The sequence below is a fragment of the Asparagus officinalis genome, chromosome 8, assembly GCF_001876935.1.
Source record: "Asparagus officinalis chromosome 8, Aspof.V1, whole genome shotgun sequence".
NCBI classification, from domain to species: domain Eukaryota; kingdom Viridiplantae; phylum Streptophyta; class Magnoliopsida; order Asparagales; family Asparagaceae; genus Asparagus; species Asparagus officinalis.
The window spans coordinates 131,044,337-131,063,368 of record NC_033801.1 but is presented as its reverse complement, the minus strand read 5'-3'; the positions used below and the strand labels follow the sequence as shown (position 1 = coordinate 131,063,368).

Below are 19,032 nucleotides of genomic sequence, written 5' to 3'. Positions count from 1 at the left end.
CCTCAAAATGCATCTGAGGCTTTGAGAATACAAGATATATGCAAATTGGTTGGCAAGTTTTATGCACAAGATTTTACAAGTGAAGAAAAAGAGAGTTTGAAGATGCAACTGAAACATTATGAGCATAATGTAATCAAAGGGTCAGACTTCAAAACTCTTTCAACCATTTCTGAGTTGGGTTAATGGTTGGTAAAGACTAATAAATCTGCTACATACGACCTCATTTCTAGAGTGATCGTACTTGTGCTTAGTTGGTAAAGACTAATAAATCTGCTACATACGACCTCATTTCTAGAGTGATCGTACTTGTGCTTACTCTTCCAGTTTCTACCGCTACTGCAGAACGATCATTCTCAGCTATGAATATCGTCAAGACTAGACTTCGAAGCAAAATGGAGGATGCTTTCCTCTCCGACGCATTAATGGTGTTTATTGAAAGAGAAATTGCTAAAAGTCTGAGCATTGATGCTATCATTGAAGGCTTTGAAAATTTTAAGGAACGTCGAATTGCTTTTAGTTAGAGAAATTTTAGTTATAAAAAAATAGATGATGCTTATTTGACTATTTTCTATATAATATTTATCTTCCTCTTTTGAAATATTTTGGAGATATTGATGTTGGCTATTCTACTCGTTTTATGTGGGTTGTGGTATATCTCTTGTGAATAAAATTACATTAAGAAAATTTTTTATCTATCTTTTGTACGCGGCCCCCCCAGAACTAAAATCCTGGATCCGCCCCTGACGAGGGTCGATAGCTTTCAAAGCGTATTCCGGCGGATGTCCCTTTCAAGGGAAACAATGTTACCTGTGCGTCGTGGCATTCTCAGAAGACACCGCTGCTTGTACTTGCTGATAAGGGATCAGTTCCATTTCAGTTCTCTCATAATAGTCAATTGACATTTCTAAGTTAGCCCACACGTGCTACCAGGCGACTACAAAAGCTTTCCCAATCCAGGGGGGAACTCGATCACTATTTCACCAATAGTCCACGCATGAACAGCGTCCGCCTTTGAAATGATGAAACCTATATCGGTCTCTTAAAAATATCTCGCGGTTGTAAATTTTGGATACAAGTTTGGCAACAGAGTGACAGTCTTCACAGATCCGCATATTCTTCGCAATTCGAATCGGCACACGATCACTCGTACTGATAAGCCCGAAAGCAATAGCCAACTTTTCACTATGCAGGTATAGTGCCTGTTCCTTGACGTGCTCATCCTCGATATTCTGCAAAAGTTGTGTCTTGTTCGGCACATAACCAAATGTTTTTAATCTTTTCATAATCTCCTCCAACTTCAGGTATATCTGTCTGGATTGAGGGTGAGAGACGTCTCCCACTAGAAACTCATACAGGACACCGTGTACTTGGATTGAGCTGCAGCCGGGTTCTTTCTTCAGCCCTCTATCCTTCATCAGCTTTCTTAACCTTGCAACAGAGTCCCATTTCCCTGATTTGGCGTACAGATTAGACAAAAGGATATAAGCTCCGTCGTTTGCCGGCTCCAGCTCAAGGAGGCGTTTGCATGCAAGCTCACCCAGTTGTACATCTTTATGAACCACACAAGATCCAAGCAATGCTCCCCATGCCGAAGCAGGGGATGGCATCGGCATGTTCTCTATCAGGTCCCTGGCTTCATCTAAAAGGCCGGCCCTGCCAAGGATGTCAACCATGCACCCATAGTGCTCAACATCAGGCGCAATCCCGTACACAGCAAGCATCTTGCTAAAGTAGGATCTGCCTTCTTCAACCAACCCCGCATGACTACATGCGCACAGGATGTTAGTAAATGTTACTTTGTTGGGTTTCACCCCTGCCTGTTGCATTTGCAGGAAGAGACCCAGAGCATCTCTTCCTCTTCCGTACATTGCAAACCCTCCAATCATGGCACTCCATACAAACACATCTCTCTCGTCAACGGATTCAAACACTTGAACTGCCTTCTCAAGCTCTCCACACTTGGAATACATGTCGATAAGGGAGGTCGTCAGATGAAAATTCAGATGGAAGTTGTTCTTCCTAATGAATGCATGGATCCAACAGCCAGTATCTATTGCACCCAACTGTGCACATGCTGAGAGCGCAGCAACCAGAGTGACCTGATCAGGCCTCTCATCAGCATCTTTCAATTCACTGAACAGGGCCAAGGCATCCTTCGGTCTGTCATTCTGTTCGTAGCCTGAGATGAGGGCGTTCCAACAGGCAATGTCACGGCTAGGAATCTCATTAAAAAGCCTCCTGGAAACATCAAATTCTCCCGACTTTGCATATCCAACAAGCAATGTTGTCCATGTGATGGAATCGCGATCAACCATCTGATCAAACAACAACTTGGCATCCTGCAAGCTCCCACATTTAACATACATGTCGAGAATTGCGTTGTTGAGTATCAAGCTGTCAGAAATATCATTAGCCCTGATGTAGGAATGCAGCCATCTCCCAAAGTCGAGGTCTCCCCTCATGGCGCAAGCAGAAAGGACGCTGACCATAGTGACATCGTTAGGTCTGACGTGAGCAGTATCCTTCATCTGCCGGAACAGCTCCAGCGCTTCGTCACATCGACCTCCCTGTGAGAAAGCTGTGATGATGGAGTTCCAAGAAACGACATCCTTGTGTGGGATGCTGCTGAAGACACGGAAGGAGAGGTTAAGGTCGGCGCAGGAGGCGTAGAAGTGGACGAGGGAATTAAGAACGAAGACGTCGGAGGAATGGGGAGGGGACTTGAAGACCATGGCATGGAGAGCAGCCCCGAAGCGGGGGGCAGGGAGGACGGAGGCAGCTCTGATGGCGAAGGGGAAGGTGAAATTGTCGGGAAGGTGGGTGGTGGTGAGGAGGAGGCGGGAGAAGAGGGCGAGGGAGAGCGGGGCTGGGGTAAATGGGGAGGGGAGGCGTCGGGGCGGATGAGGATGTTCCAAGCGTAGAGGTTTGGCTGAGGGATTTGATCGAACAGCGAGGGCATAGAGAAGGTCGCGGAAGGGAGAGAGGAGATGGCGGTGAGGAGCATGTGGAGGAGTTAAGGGTGGGAGGAAAGAGGTGAGAGACGGGAGCAGAGCATGAGGCGTGGATCTGCCTTGAACGTGGGAGGTGTCAAGCCTGTTGCTCTTGTAGTGGTCTTCAAGGAGCCTCAATACTGGATGGTCGCAGGGGCGACCGCGTCGGGATTTGTTTGTGTCAGAAAACAGCTGACTACTACTCCTATTCTTATTCCCACTGCTCACTTTGACTGAGATGGGGGCATGACCATGAGCATGCTGGGTGATGATCGGAGCCGTTGCCATTATGTGAGTGAGGGAGGGACAGGTTATTTTTTTTTTTTTTATGAACACAGAAGGGAGGAGTTTGATGCGAGAGCATAAATATATTAAAGATTACAATTAAATATATAACAAATAGATAGGGTAAATGGTATAAAAAGAAGCGAGCGCGCCAATGTCACGTCAGATGGTGGCGCCGACTCGGGGGTGGGTGGGGAGGATTAGCGAGCCCCCTTACTATTTCATGCCATACGATATGACCGCAACTCAATCATTTGATTCGTAGCAGCCAGCCACTGAAGGGAGGCGCGGACTTGCTACTCATCCCCAAATCCTCTCATCTAGCGTCCAAAATTAAAAGCCACACCGCAATAACACGAGCACGGCACGGGGAAAAAGTAGAATAAATATCTGCCTAAAATGGGTTTAGTCTGTCCCCATTCCCCAACCATAAAAAGATCAGGAATGGATGTCAACACGTCTCCTCGTCAGCTGGTTCGCAACGTTTGTTTGTTTCAAGCGGACTGGGGTAAGTAAGCAAGCTTCCCGCATCAATAACGTTCATTTCACGCGGAGTCCTCCGCGGTATTTGCATTTTACCCCCAACACGCCACTCTTCCAAAGCTTCCAACTTGTTGACAAAATGCCTCCCTGTCCAATCTGTATACTCCCATCTAAAGGTTGCATCCGCCAAAGAGTTTTAAATCTCACCCTTCCTCAAGATCTCAAGACAGCAGATCCAAAAATTTAATAAAGTAATTATTAAGCCATAATAACGTCATTCAATAATTAACAAAAACATCAATGAAAAGGAGAACAACACAGAATAAACAAGTGTTCTACCACTTGGAAAAACACGTCTTAACTGCCACACATGGAATAAAACGGGAGAGGCAACCTGAAAATGATAACCAAGAAGAAGAAGAAAAAAAGTCAAACCGATCGATCAGATCAACACTTGATTTGCAATGAGCGATGAAGGCTGAGAGGACAATTAACAAGCCACAGATCACATAAAGGAGAAATACTGAGTTGTTAATCTCCTAGATCAATAAAGCACTCTATCTCCAACCATAAAATATCTAAGCTGGATTTTATATATATATGAGGGGAACAAAAATGCAGCAAGTAAAATAACATACACTCTAAGATCCTATAAACAAAAATTGTTCCATAATTTGTTTTGATTTGAGGAGTTTGTTTTGTTGTCTATGTTAGTTACATGGAATGTAAGAGGATTGGGCTTGAGCTCAAAAAGATTTGGAGTTAAAGATTTTTGTCAATTGAATAAATTTGAAATAATTTGTTTGCAAGAGACAAAGTTAAGTTGTTGTACAGACAATATTTTTAAAAGTCTGGGAGGAAACATGTATGATTGGGCTTTTGTACCTTCTAATGGGGCTTCTGGTGGAATTATGGTTGGCTGGAATAACAATGTGTGGAAGAAAAATCAGGAAATTGCTGGTAAACATGTTTTGTCAGTTATGTTAAAAAATAAGAAGAATGGATTTATATGGACCATCTCTTCTGTATATGGTCCTCATTGTAATAAGGAGAGAGTTCTTTTTTGGCAAGAACTGAGAGATGTTAAAAACTCCTTTTCTGGACCTTGGGTTGTGGTTGGTGATTTTAATGTCACTATTAATTCTGCAGAAAGGAAAGGAAAAACTAATCACAGAAAAGATATGGAAGATTTTAAAGAAGTGATTAATGAGTTGGAATTAATAGATAGTCCTCTTCATGGAAGAAAGTTTACTTGGACAAATAAAAGAAGATCTCCTTCTATGGCCAGACTTGACAGAGTTTTTTTTAACTCTGAATGGGAAGATTTCTTTCCTTTTTCTAGACAACAAGGTCTCAGTAGCCAATTATCTGACCATGCTCCTATTAGTTTTGACTGTGGGGAAAATCAACAGCAAGTAAAAATTTTTAGATTTGAAAAAATTTGGTTACAGTCTGATGATTTTATGAAAAGTGTACCTATCTGGTGGAATTGTGCTCCTAAGAGTGAATCTGCTGCTAAAAACATAGTGGGTAAACTAAGATTTATGAGAAAGTGTATCAAGCAATGGGTACATTCAAAGTTTTATAGTGTTAAGCAAAAAAAGAAAGATCTGTTGGACAGTCTGCTAGAATGGGATGTTATGGAGGAGAATAGAGATTTAGAGGATGATGAAGTAATTAAAAAAAATGAGATTATCATCCAATTAAATGAGACTCTGCTTCAAGAGGAGCAAATGTGGAAACAAAGATCAAAAGCTCATTGGCTTAAAGAAGGGGATAACAATACTGCATATTTTCATAAAATTGCCAATGGTAGGAAGAGGAATAATTTGATTTCTTCCATCATGCATAATGATGTTGAAGTAAGTTCTGAGTTTGGTATAGCTCAGATTTTTTCAGAACATTACAAACAGATATTTGGTCAAAAGGTGCCTCATAGATGTCAGCTAGATTGGAATGGTTTATTCCCTTTTGTTGATTGGAGTCCTAGGGATATTGAAATTCCTTTTTCTGAGGAAGAAATTCATAAAGCCATTTTTGATATGAATGGTGATAAGTCCCCTGGTCCTGATGGTTTTCCTGCTTTGTTTTTTCAAGTCTTTTGGGAGACTGTGAAAAGGGATATTATGAGGCTTTTTGAGGAATTTTATGAAGGTATTTTGGAGATTAACAGAATTAATTATGCTCATATTGTTCTTATTCCAAAGAAAAATGAGGCTAATACTGTTAATGATTTTAGACCTATCAGTCTCCTTAATGTGATTTACAAAATTATTACAAAAGTTTTGACAAATAGATTAAACCCTAAACTTGAGTGGCTTATTGATTCAGTTCAGTCTGGTTTTATTAAGAACAGACTGCTGATTGATGGGGTAGCTGCAGCTCAAGAGATCATTGATGACTGTTTCCAAAATAACAAAAAAGGAGGAATTCTTTTAAAATTAGACTTTTCAAAAGCCTATGATATGTTAGACTGGGATTTTATGTTGGAGGTTTTAAAGGCTAAAAATTTTGGTGAGAAATGTATTAATTGGATGAATATGTGTTTAAAAGGAGGCATGTCTGCTATTAATATCAATGGTAAACCTGGAAGTTGGATTATGTCTAAAAGAGGTGTTCGTCAAGGAGATCCTTTGTCACCACTTCTTTTTGTGTTGGCAGCTGATGCTTTTACCAGAATGTTATCTTTAGCAGTTAACTCTTATCTTATTGAAGGCTTAGGCCCTGTTAATATGGATCATAAAATTGTTTGTTTACAGTATGCTGATGATACATTGATTTTTTGTAAAAATAAAAGAGAACAGTTAATAGTGTTGAAACTGATTTTGTATTGCTTTGAGTTGGCATCAGGGTTAAAGATTAATTTCAATAAGAGTGTTCTTATCACTCTTGAGAATAATGAACCTTTACAAAAGAATTTGGCTATTATGTTGAATTGTAGAGGTGGAAATTTTCCTATTACTTATCTTGGAGTGCCTTTAAGGCCTGGTAAATTGAAGAAAAATGACTGGCTCCCTTTGATTGATAAAATTGAAAGGAGATTATCTTTGTGGAAAGGCAGATCTTTATCAAGAGGAGGTAGACTAGTTTTAATCAACTCAGTTCTATCTTCTATGCCAATTTTCTGGCTTTCTTTTTTTCTTTTTCCTTCATGGATTATTGATAAAATTGATAAAATAAGGAGAAGATTCTTATGGACTGGATCTTTAGACAACAAAAAATGCACTAATTTGGTGAAATGGGAGGAGTTATGTAGACCTAGACACTGTGGTGGCTTAGGCATAATAAATTTGAGAATCATGAATAAAGCTCTTTTAGGTAAATGGCTTTGGAAATGGTTTGATGGAAAGCCTGGCATTTGGAAACAGATTAGTTTTTACAAATATTTTGAAAAGAAAAGCTGGACAGATTATATTCATTCTGGGAGAAAACTTCTATCATGCTTTTGGAGAAATTTTAGTGTTAATTTTGAAAGTTTTCTATGCAATTCTCAGGTGGAAGTTGGAAATGGAAACCATACTTTGTTTTGGCTGGACAAATGGTTAGGCTCATTTACTCTGTCTTCTTTATTTCCATCCTTATTTGCGATTACTTTGTATCCTTTTGCTGCTATTAATAGCATGTTAAAAAAAGAGGATAATTTGTGGAGATGGAACATTCAGTTTAAGAAAGAAGTTGTTGGGGTTCTGGTTCCCCAATATTGCTCTATGATGAGATTAATAAATTCCATTTGTTTAGAGCAAAAGGAGGATACAAGGAAATGGCTTTGGGAGACAAAAGGGAATTTCACAGTGAGGTCTTTCTATCAAGTTTTAATTGATGGGGGTGTAAGATATGATTGTGCAAATTTATGGCAGCTTCCTATCCCTTTAAAAGTGAAAGTTCTAGTTTGGTTGGCACTTAGACAAAGCTTAAATACAAAGGATGTGCTGAAAAAGAAAGGAGTCATCTTGGATAAAACTTGTTGTTTATGTTCTAAATTGGAGGAGAATCATACGCATCTTTTCATCAAATGTGAGTTTGTTTACTCAATATGGAGATCGATTCAATTCAAATTGGAGACTGAGAATACTTTTAGTTTAGACTCTTTGAAAGATATTTGGCTTAATTGGAAGACTGGAGATATTGCGAATAGTAAACTGAAAAGGGATGTGATCATTTGCTCTTTGGTCTGGTGCATTTGGCAAGAACGTAACGATAGAATTTTTTCAGATAAAAAGAAGAAGTCCCTTGAGCTCTTGAACAAAATTATGACCTTCGCAACTTTTTGGCTAGGTGCTGAAAGAGTCTCTGCTCGAGCTGCTAGACTGAAGGAGAGGCGGAAAAAGAGGAATGCTGTTAGCCTCCAAGCTGCTGGAGTGGCCAGAAATGAAGATAGAAATGTGGAGAGTTTGGTGATTCAGCTAGAGTGATGAGATACAAAAGGTGCAGCTGTGATGTTTTTTGTTTTCTAAAACTAAAAACTCAGTTACATTGTGAACTGCTCTTCTTTTGGTTTTTTGTTAGATCTTTTTTGATCTTCCCTCTTTTGAGTATGTACAGAGGGGTGGTGTTTTTCTTCTTTGTATGTAGTTGCTGATATGGACTGTAATACTCACTCTTGGTTGGGGGTGAGTATTTTATGTAACAACCATTTTTGTTAATTTAGCTGGCTGGATTACCTTTGTGGTAATCCATCCTTTTTCTCAAAAAAAAAAAAAATTGTTCCATAATAAAAAGACATGTACCGGCATAATATGTTCAATTTGAAGGAGTTTGACTAAAAACAAAAATGGATTACCTACCGGCAAACTAAAAATAGTTTACTATGAAAATATATCACCACATCTGATGTGAAAAAGAAAAGCAGTGGAACTATGGGAAGGAGTAAATTAAATCCAAGTGTAAGATAGGATAGATCACCAGGAACGGGAAATGAAAATAAATCCAGAGTCTGGAAGAAGAGTGATTCGAAAACAACTAAACTACTGACATAGGTGAACGAGACTAGGATGAGTTATTACTAACATGCCAGGAGAGTTTCATAAGCTCGAATACTATTTCTATCTCTAACGGGTCTGAAATCATGGAAACCTTCAGGTGGTCCTTGGGCAGCTGCAAAGCCCACAACTCAATCAGCTATCTAGAAAAAAAAGTACGGAAATACTGTCCTTAGTTGCCACCATTTATAATTCTGTTTGTTTCGTCATTGGCAGAATACCCATCGCGTTCTCTCAGTAACTGGGAGTTGCAAGCAGAAAAACTCTAGTACTAGCGGATTTTAACTCGATATGTGTTTAGTGGAGAGACACACACCAGTAAACCTCTAAACCTTGCTTTTGCTTTCAATCGACTAGGAGGCTTCGGTGTAAACAAGTTCTTGAGCTCTCCTATATATTGCAGAGTTTAGCAGTGGGCCTGGGCTACAATCATTCTAGAGGCAAGCCGCCCAAAATCCATCAGCAATCTCTCAATAGATAATTCCAAAAGGCATCGATCACCCTGTCAACTAAGGCGCCTTGTTATAGAGAGTAACTATCTAATAGTAGGTAATGTAGCATGGTTAAGCTGGTTTCATGATTCATCTTGAAGAAATGAATTGCACAGTAACAGTAGGTCTCACTTTCCCATGGTTCTTCAAATAAGTATCGACCAACCCCCATGCAGGCGCACTTCTGAAAGAGATAGATAATGTGAGTCACGTTCATTCTACTCATGTTCTTTCCAAAAAAGCATACCTAAAATGGAAACTAGGACTTTTGCAACATTTACACCCAGCTTGTTAACAGCTTCAAACCATGGACAGCCACAACCATAGAGGGGGGAAAAAGAAAGAAAAGAGAAAGTTCTTTCGGTAAATACTTAAAAGACTCCAATATTCAACTGTTTACCTCTTCCATCGTATTCAGTCAGCATTGAGATATCCTATCATCATTCTCCTTTACTCTAGAAACCTTAGTTTTATGTAAGGCTTTAAGGAAGAACCCATGTCGGCATAAGATTCCATGTCTTGTGAGTTGTGATAGTTTGTATGGAAGAACTCTAATATAGAGAACATGATACGATAACAAGATATATCATAGGGATCGGAGGAACTTTCCATGTTAGAGAAATAGGACTTTTTGGTTAATCAAAAAGTCATGGTGCTAGGAACCGAAGGGATACTCCCATCTCCACATTCCCTTCTTTCGTTAATCCGCGTATACTAGTTGTGGTCTAGAGAATAGTTGTCATATCTAACACACAAAAAAAAGGGCTTCCATCTGCACGTTCATCCTAATAAGTGACTTAAGCTCCCAATCCTTTTGTCTCTAAGCATTGAATATAACTTCATAGGTAACTTAATGAAATGTATCTAGCCATGGACTAACCATGTAAAATTAAAAGCACAAACAGCTCAAGTGTGGAAGAACGATCGGCTAGAAAAGCACGTAGCGAAAAAAAAACAGATGACAGAATGACAAAATACAAGTGAAACATAATGCACAAAACCTTTGGGAAGGGAAAAAAAACCTAATTGGGCGCGTCAAATACAGGCTACTGTGGTAACAGCTCCAGCAATGTTCGAAAATGAAACAGAGCAAGTACATCTGTAGGCATACATCCCATGTTCAGCATCCGAACCAAACACAAAGTAGAGCTGCCTAGCAGAAGTATAGAGTAACTAATAATAATAATACCAGGAGCAGCAATACGGTCAGAACTGCAGCAGAGCATAAACAGAAGAGAGAAAGGGGAACAATTTCTAAAAGAGGGCAGATGAAAGCAAACCAACAGTTTGTACACAGATATTTGATTACACATAGATATGCACACCACAATTTATTTGGGGAGAACCGAGAGAAGGAGAGGACCATAGGTAGTAATATACATATAATTAAGATGATGATGATGATGATGATGATGATGATGATAGAAGAACAGCAGATCACGTACAGATCAATGGATTGGATGGATCTAGCCGCTGCTTTGCGGTTGCTGCTGCTGTTGGTGATCGGGATCGGACTGGGACTGGGATGGGGATGGGGCGTTGCGATTGCTGTCGTAGTCAACTACCTCGGAATCGGTGACGGATCTGGAGTGCTGGACGATGGATCGGCCGATGGAGTTGATCCACTCCTCCTTCTCCTTCTCGGAGTCGGCGATGAAGTACATGGTGTCGGAGCTGGTGGAGAGCTCGAAGGCGAACTGACGGTTGAGGACGTCCTCGGCGCCCTTGACGGTGAGGCAGCTGGCGACGGGGATGACGCCGCGGGGGACGGAGGCCCGGTTGACGGTGGGCTCCTTGAACCAGAAGAGCTTCCCCTGCTTCAGGACGAACCACCGACGCCTCCACGTCTTGATGTACTCCCCTTGTTTGATTCAGGCAAATCCGCTCCGCTCCGGGTTCGACCAGAATTCAACGCCTGGGCTTTGATCCTCCGATGAAGGCCCGATCCATCACCGCCTCTCACAGGCTGGCCATCGCTCTGCTCCTGCTCCGCTCCCTGCTGCTGCTGCCGCCGCCCGCCGCCGCACGCTGTCGCCTCAGCCCTACTATCCTCGCATCCCCTCTTTTTCTTTCCTTTCCTTCTTCCCTTTTTTTTTTAATCCTTCTTCTTTAATTTATTATATATTATAATAAAAACAAATCGATCTACATTCGTGTTTATCTCGGGCGAATATTTAAAGGCTAATTTCACAAAATCCCCCCGCTCTTTTAGGGAGTTGCACACAACTCCCGTGAACTAAAAAAGATCCAAAGTTCAATGGAGGGAGTATACTGCCTACTAATGACAAGTTTAAGAATTATTTGTAAATTAAGTGTATTGATAAAGATGAGGTTAAATATCATGAGAGTTTCACGAGACCCCCCAAAATTCAAGAGGTTACATGAGAGAAACAAAGATCATGAGGGTACTACAGAACACTCCCCCAACATTTTAAGGATTAATTTTACAAAATCCCCAAACATTTTCGCGAGTTCCAAACAAGACCCCTGATACTTTACCTTTCCCACCAAAGTAGACGTAGCCAGGGGTCAAGCGTGAGCTTGGGCGAGCCCAACGTCTCCGCGCTGAGCTTAGCCCTTTGATTTTGGGCTTGCGAGCGTCCAAACCCCGGCCCGTTGAGCTTCGGGACGGGCCGGGCCCAAGCTCGCCTAAGTCACCTGCTACGAGCGTCTCTTTAATAGGGCACACGCAAGTGGGGGGCCGATTTTGGGCTTTTATTTTTTTAATGAATGAGGATGAATGGTATTTGGATCCGGATCCTATAACTTCGATCCGCTGCCAATGTACGGACTAAAAATAGTTGTGAACACCATTTGCTTGGCCAGAAATTTGGTACAAAATGAAGATGCACGTTAACAGATGGGGGGGTGGGCAAAATTCCTCTACTGTCACAGAGTAGCATGATTGAAAACATTAATTGAAATCCTAATCTTTCCAATCAACTAAGAATGTAATCCAGTAAACATTAGAAAATATCGATCAGCGAGGCTATATTTGGATGATAAAACGTTGATTGATATATAATAAGATACATTACTGTGCCGTCAAACTAGACTTGAATCCTTTCTGTAATTAAGAAAGTCAAAAAAGATATATAGCCAACTAATGAATCGAACTTAGCTAGCTAGGTAACAACCAAAACGCACGCGCAAAGATCAACACAAACAGGACACAACGGAAGCAGACTTTAACACAGAGGGGCTGACGATTGATGACGCGTCCTCGATGTTTTGATGTAACCACAGGTGATGAAGAGGCTTGGTGTGAGTTAAAAAGAAGAAGAAGATGCTAGCTAGCTAGGTAGAATCGCCCGTCCGTCCGACTGACTGACTGACCGACCGAACTGTTATTTTTTGGTCTTCCGTTGGTTCAGTGATGGGTTGCAGGAGCCCCGGGCAGCGGGGGTTTAGCACACTGATAGCACTTGGCAAAGAGACCAAAGGTGTCGATTTGCTCAACAAAGTTGGTGATGCTGGCCCATCCTCCGAATCCAAATCCCACCACCATTATCCACCCTACTATGAATATGTTCACTGCGTACATCCCACTCCAGCTTGGCAGGAAGAAGGGTGGTTTCTCCGCTGCATTCTGCACTCGAATTGGTAGTAAACACGATCGTCAAATCAAATGCGACTGGTATTAATTAAAACCCAAAAAAAAATACTACTTCAGCTTGAACAGTGAATATATATAAGTCCAAAAGAGTAAAAGCTGCAGCAATAGAAAATGTTTAAGATTCAAAGATCAGCTATAGCATGAACACTGTTTTTTGGAAAAATTTCAACGGGTCAATAGGGCTGAGGTTGAGAACAACACGGCAGCATAAACAACGAGAGTAACATTCTGAATCATCGCGTAGCAGGAATAGTATTAACTGCGGCATAGGCAGATAATTTTAAGGTTTTGCTTTTTTAAGTTGGAAGAAGCGGTGGGTGCAAGCAGGCACGGATGTGTACGCATCTAGGCATATAATTTGTGACTGTTTGATGATGATGGAACGCAGAAGGGCCTGCCAAGCTTTTTTGTTTGATTAGACTGCTATACGTTTTCTTTCTATGGAGGTGAAAGCGACATTCGAACGACGCATTAAGTGCCGTGAACCATGTCCAAAAACATCTCAATCAGACTCCAGTTGGGAACAGAGGAACGGGTGGATCTGGGTGAGCCCCAAGCTCCTACCTAGTTTCTAGCGGGCAGTCCCATTCAACGTCTATGCGCGTCTCCATTGTTACTCAGTGTTATTAGGCGCCCCAACAATCATATCGTACTCTTCTCGTATGTGTACGTGCACCCGATCGGTAATTTGTACTGTTTGACAGCCCAGCATTTTAGAATAGGCCAAGACAAGTTTATTTATTAATTTCGCTGACCGCACGCTCCACATTCTACATGCGCCCAAATTAGAGGAGAGGTGAACTCTACCTCAAGATGTTACCCTTTTATCTAGAAAAAAAAAACTAATATCACAGAACAAATTAACACCAACAGATGATATATATCCCTCGTGCATGCAGGGATTTGGGACATGCTAACGTAATTGTTGTCGATGAACTGGCTTGGAAGCCACTTCCAAAAATGAAGTTGAAAACACACACACACACACACACACTCCCTAGAATGTTTTCGTCTGGAGGGAAAATGAAGTTAACAAAGCAGTCACATGATTAAGTAAAGAGGAAAGACAGGGGCGAGGATAGTTAAGTAGATGATGATACCTGACGCGCAGAGGCAGTTCGGTAAGTGAGCATATGAGCCATGGCGGGTATGATGTAGACGGTGAAGCTGACAAGCAAAGCACCAACCGCAGAGTTTATAGGACCAAAGAATGGGAATATTATAGCCAAGAACCAGATAGGGATTACGACAGGGAGGCGAGCAAGAGCACGCAGGCATATGCTCTTGGTATCGTGCATACCTATCACCTTCTCCCACACAAAGTATAGAGGCGTGCAGGCGAACCCAAAGGTTATGAATTGATGAATCAGCATCAATATAACCGCAGCATCTCGGAACCTATCTTTTGGGAGCAAGGAGAAGGCGTTGGAGTGAGTTAGGAGTTGGTCACCAAAGGCCCAGTACATGGCCGACGCTGATGGCAGGGTCAGTGTGAACACGTACAGAGTTGCCAACAGGTAGATGTACTTAAATTTCTGTGGCTTCCACATAGCATGCATGATCTCCCTAGATTGTCAACCAACTAATTATCAGTCATTTAAGTAAACAAAGATCTAATTACTGAGCTCACATGAACAGGAACATGAAGATGCCAATATTATTATTATTATCATATCATTATTAGAGACCAAAACGCCTTTGCACCTTACTTTACTCTTGGTTGTTATGACAACAAATTACTTCACATTATTTCAACTTGACAATTTATATGAAAACAAATAGCTTGACACATTCAACTGTTGTTAAGATCAATAAAAAACAACAGTCGCATATCGCATAGGAGGTTTATATGCATAATGTATTACTGACAACTTCCACTTCAGCTCAGTAAATGCACATAATTATGAAGAGATCAGACAGAAAGGATAATTTATGTACCGCTAATTATCAAAAGTGACCTTCTAGTTGACATTTACATGAGACTTCCTATTTCAGATGAAAGTGCTATCAATGGTTTCAGATGAAAGTGCTATCAATGGTTTCAGATGAAAGTGCTATCAATGGACTCCTGATAGGAAAGAGTATGGTCAACAAGCTACATCACTTTTAGAAATGGTAAAAATTTTAATGCTTCATAGATTACAACTAGCTGATAATCACCTAAATAAGAGTAGGAATGGAATTTTCTCTGATGGAAATTAATGATTACTTCCAATAAATGAAGAATTGATACTAAAGCTTACAAAGGGAAAAAAAAGTTAGGCGAATGACCACAATAGAGAAAGTGGGTCGCAAATTATCACAAATCTAATCACATGATATAATGGACTCGTCCCCATCTAACCATATGCAAAGACACTTTTACGATTTAGAAAGGAAACAAAGTAAACACCACTTCAGGACAATCTTCTACCATCATTACTTGATCCAAACCTTGTCCACTTAGGAAAGATTCTCTTAGATTGGTTATTGATATGCCAAATCCAAAGATCTCTTTGCTTCCATAGGAAAGATCAGTCAGACTCAGAAAAAGCCATGCACATTCCCTCTGCAGTACTCTTCTAATTCTATTTAGTGGTTACCGATTGCATCGTAGGGAGTAAACTAGTGAGCCGTCATCTCACTCAAAATATGTCTTAGCTACAAATTTTGAGTAGGATGATAGCTGACTGGTCTATTTTCTACATTGTAATAGGTTCCCACTAACCACTAATAGACTTGGAAGAAACTTGAAGGAGAGTGTCCTGATTTGAGCAGGACCACTAAAGTTAAAATTGACTTTTCCTATGACAGACAGCAATGAGATCTTTAGCTTTGGCTTATCATCAATATGAAATTAAGGGAATCTATTCAAGTGGAAAAGGCTCGAAACAGGTAATGATAAAAAAAAATGGTTTGGAGGCGTTGAAAGGGGGTGACTAATAACTACAGGCTAGGAAAAGCTAAATGGATTGTTTAATCATTCATTAAGACCTCGTTTGGCAAAGGGTTAAGGAAGAAGGGTTAAATAGAAAGATTAATGTACTTAGCCCATTCGATAATCTGAAGGACTAAATTATTAATCCGTTAAAAATAAATTTTATTTTAGCCCTTATGATCAGTTTTAGTATTTGGGAATAACAATGATTTTTACTATTTTTTTTAATAATTAGAATGGTCAACTCTTAATCCTTCTAAATAGGAGTATTAGTAAACCCCTCATTTTGAGGGTTTAACTCATTTTAATCCCTCTAGAGGGGTTAGCTTAACCCTTCTATATTTTTTATGTTTGGCAAATGCTGGATAGCATTCATTTATGTCAATTGTACTTTACCCTGCTCCTCCTCCCTTTCACTTTTCTAAGAAAAGTAGAGAAGTGAAAAAGAAGGAATGATAAAAGGTGAACTTTTGGAAGGAGATATCATCACCACCACTACTACCCGTAGATAACAGCCTGCTTGGTACTGCTAAGATTTGGCGGCTTTTTTTAAAATTTTGCAGACAAATAAAGGAGAGAGGGTCGAACAGAGAGGAGCGAGAAGAGTAATTTGTGAAATTGATTGGAAACATACACTGGTAGATAAAAATTAATTAAAGAGAGGAATTGATGCTAGCAGAGCGTGTTGAGCACTTACACAGTGACGGCGTGACCACCAAAAGTATAGAGAATATTGGTGGCACCAGTGAAGTAGAGAACCATCTTTTTTGGGCCCGAGTGAGTCACGCCTTCAACCTGCAGTGCGTGCAACATTACTCATGAGTTTCCTGGAAAAACCATCACTACTGTGGATCCAGGTCAAATAACGGAGAAGGGGTTGTTTTAATTATAGGAACAAATAATTAAACAAAGTAATTTAACATGTTTAATCGTAATTCATAACGAAGAGGCACAATATGATTTATAGAGGAGCTAGTAACCTGGCCATTGACGAAAGCGGCAATGGTGAGATACCAGGCAGTGTAGGTGGTCATACCAAGACCCAGAAAGGACCAAATCCTGTAATTGTGGAAGGAGGGAATGAAGACCGTGGTTGCACAGCACGCTCCAAATATGTATGTCCAAGTTCTCTTGTCCAGCCGATCGTTCACGTAGTATATGTTGCTGCCCTCGAAAAATCGCAATTACCCAACTTTTATTTATTAGCGTGCGCATGCAGGATTTTTCATTAATTTGGAAAATTACAAGCGGAAGAATGAGGGAACGAACGGAAGTCGAAGGAAGGTATAATAATACCTAGCGCAACCAATCAACTGGATGACGGATCCGAAGAGGAGGAAAGTGCAGTTGAAGGCGAGGCCGATGGCTTTCCAGTAAGGACCCAGCAGCCCATCCAGCACCTCAAACCACTAGAAAATAACACAAGAAGGGGCGTATTATAATTATTGTGGATGCAGTCCCGCTGGCTGGCGTGCGCGTTGTGAAAGATAAGATCGAAACAGCTAGCAGAGGGAGATTAAAGAGGGGTTTTGTATGAGGGAATGAGATAGAGGAGGACCTGGATGACATGATTCTTGAAGCTGACATTCTCCTTCTCCTTTCTGCTTCGGTACTCGACGTAAAGAACACTGATGAGGTAGGCGGTCCAGCTGCCGAGGATACCATAGAACACTTGGAAGACAATTCCAGACACCATCCCCAGCTGAGAGAAGGAGTAGGGCAGTGTCAACAGAACTTGAGCTACCTGGTTGGAGGCACAACTGAACCACGCATCGTAGACGGAACCACCGTGCCAGAGGAAGCTCTTCATGCTGAATCCTCCCCCTCCTTCCACATCTTCTCCTCCTCCTCCGTCGACGACATCCTTTCTCGCCCTCATAATTCCTCCTCCTCCTTCATCACTCGCAGCCTCGCTCTCATTCAGCACAATGCCCTCCTCTCCACCTTGCTTTGATCCCATTCCCTTCAACGTAATTATCTGTAAGAAAGCAAGCGTACAGGTCCTGTTAGATCTCAAGAAACCAACCACCGTTTCTTTTCTTCTGCGGCTTACCCCCTTTTCTTATTATTATTATTATTATTATTATTATTATTATTATTATTATTATTATTATTTTGAAAAAAGTTAAAATAAAATAAAGCAGACAGAAATTAAAGAAGGATTCAAATCAAATGGAGAAGAAGAAGCTGCCAAGAAAAGAAAAGAAGGATTGAAATTCTAGACGGGCCTCACTCTCCAGTGAATAAATAGGCGGCAGATCTCTACTTCTGCTGCTGCTACTATTGCCCACCGGCAATGATCTTAATGCAACAATAATCTTTTTATTCGGAGAAGAAGAAGAAAACAAAAATATTGGTACCAGAGCATATGGGTGCGGAGAGATGCCGTAAATATGACTACGAAAGTAATTTCTGGATGCGTGCGTGCGTGCGTGCGCGCGTGTATATAGTAGAGAGAGAGAGAGAGCGGTAGAAGACACAGAGAATTATAATGAATGTCCAAATTATAGGCACAGATGCAATGCATCTGCTCCCCCCCACCCCGAGATTCTTATCTTGTACCATCTCTAATTACGAGCAAGGAAATGTATGAATTTACTTCTTTCCATAATTAAATCTTCCTTTCTCCTTTACGTATAGAAAAAGGAAATAAAAGGAAAGACAGTGGAATTATAGGAAGGATGCAGATAGGTGCCTGGTGGGGGAATGAGAAGAGAAGAGAAGAGAAGAGAAAGTAGTTACTTACCTGTCTTAATTTGATTTGTTTGTGCCGGTAATAGTAGGTAATTAACAGAGAGAGAGCGCGGGGGATCTTCCCTTGATCTCCTAAATATCAACCCCTCCCCTTCCTTTCCCCCTTTTGATGAAGCAGAAGAAGCAGCAGCAGCAGCAGCAGCAGAGGCAGTAATAACAGATGCAGAGTTGTCAACTCTCTAGCTTAAGAGCGGACAGTGAGAAGAAGCAGGTAACTTCATAGAAAGCTAGCTAGCTCTCTCTGACAGCGGGGACTCTGTACTGCCCAATTTCGATGGCAACGGAATTAAATGCTCCTTTTTTTTTCTTTTTTTTTTTTGCCTCTCCACCTCTCCAATCGTCAACAACAACTATACATGCGCCCCCTTCTTTACTCGCTCTGCTGCTCTACCTCCTCATTCATCTCTGCTCGAAATGCTGATTCCTTCTTAGAATAATAAAAGAAGAAGAATAAATAAGAGGAGAGATATTTATTGGATTGAGATACGAATAGCTATAGCAGAAGCCACTTAGACGA

The 19,032-nt window shown here is 40.9% G+C and overlaps 2 protein-coding genes and 1 pseudogene across 5 annotated transcripts; all 3 read right to left on the bottom strand.

The window, feature by feature from the left end:
• On the bottom strand, nucleotides 262-2,986 carry LOC109851575 (pentatricopeptide repeat-containing protein At2g29760, chloroplastic-like). The gene is given in 2 exon segments (XM_020421781.1): nucleotides 262-2,882; nucleotides 2,885-2,986. Coding segments are annotated over 2 exon segments (1,980 nt in total). The 5' UTR covers nucleotides 2,960-2,986; the 3' UTR covers nucleotides 262-977.
• On the bottom strand, nucleotides 10,695-11,202 carry LOC109821971 (annotated as a pseudogene).
• Nucleotides 12,215-19,023, bottom strand: LOC109851576 (auxin transporter-like protein 4). 4 transcript variants are annotated; one of them, XM_020421782.1, is made up of 7 exons: nucleotides 18,508-19,023; nucleotides 17,320-17,739; nucleotides 17,058-17,170; nucleotides 16,742-16,925; nucleotides 16,459-16,556; nucleotides 13,945-14,410; nucleotides 12,215-12,817 (listed from the first exon to the last, which is right to left on the bottom strand). In XM_020421782.1, the coding sequence occupies exons 2-7, from the start codon at nucleotides 17,719-17,721 to the stop codon at nucleotides 12,599-12,601; spliced, it is 1,482 nt and encodes a 493-aa protein (XP_020277371.1). In that variant the 5' UTR covers nucleotides 17,722-17,739; nucleotides 18,508-19,023; the 3' UTR covers nucleotides 12,215-12,598. The 4 variants fall into 4 exon arrangements, with proteins under 4 accessions (XP_020277371.1, XP_020277372.1, XP_020277373.1 ...); XM_020421783.1 differs by lacking the exon at nucleotides 18,508-19,023 and adding an exon at nucleotides 18,122-18,233; XM_020421784.1 differs by lacking the exon at nucleotides 18,508-19,023 and adding an exon at nucleotides 17,995-18,112.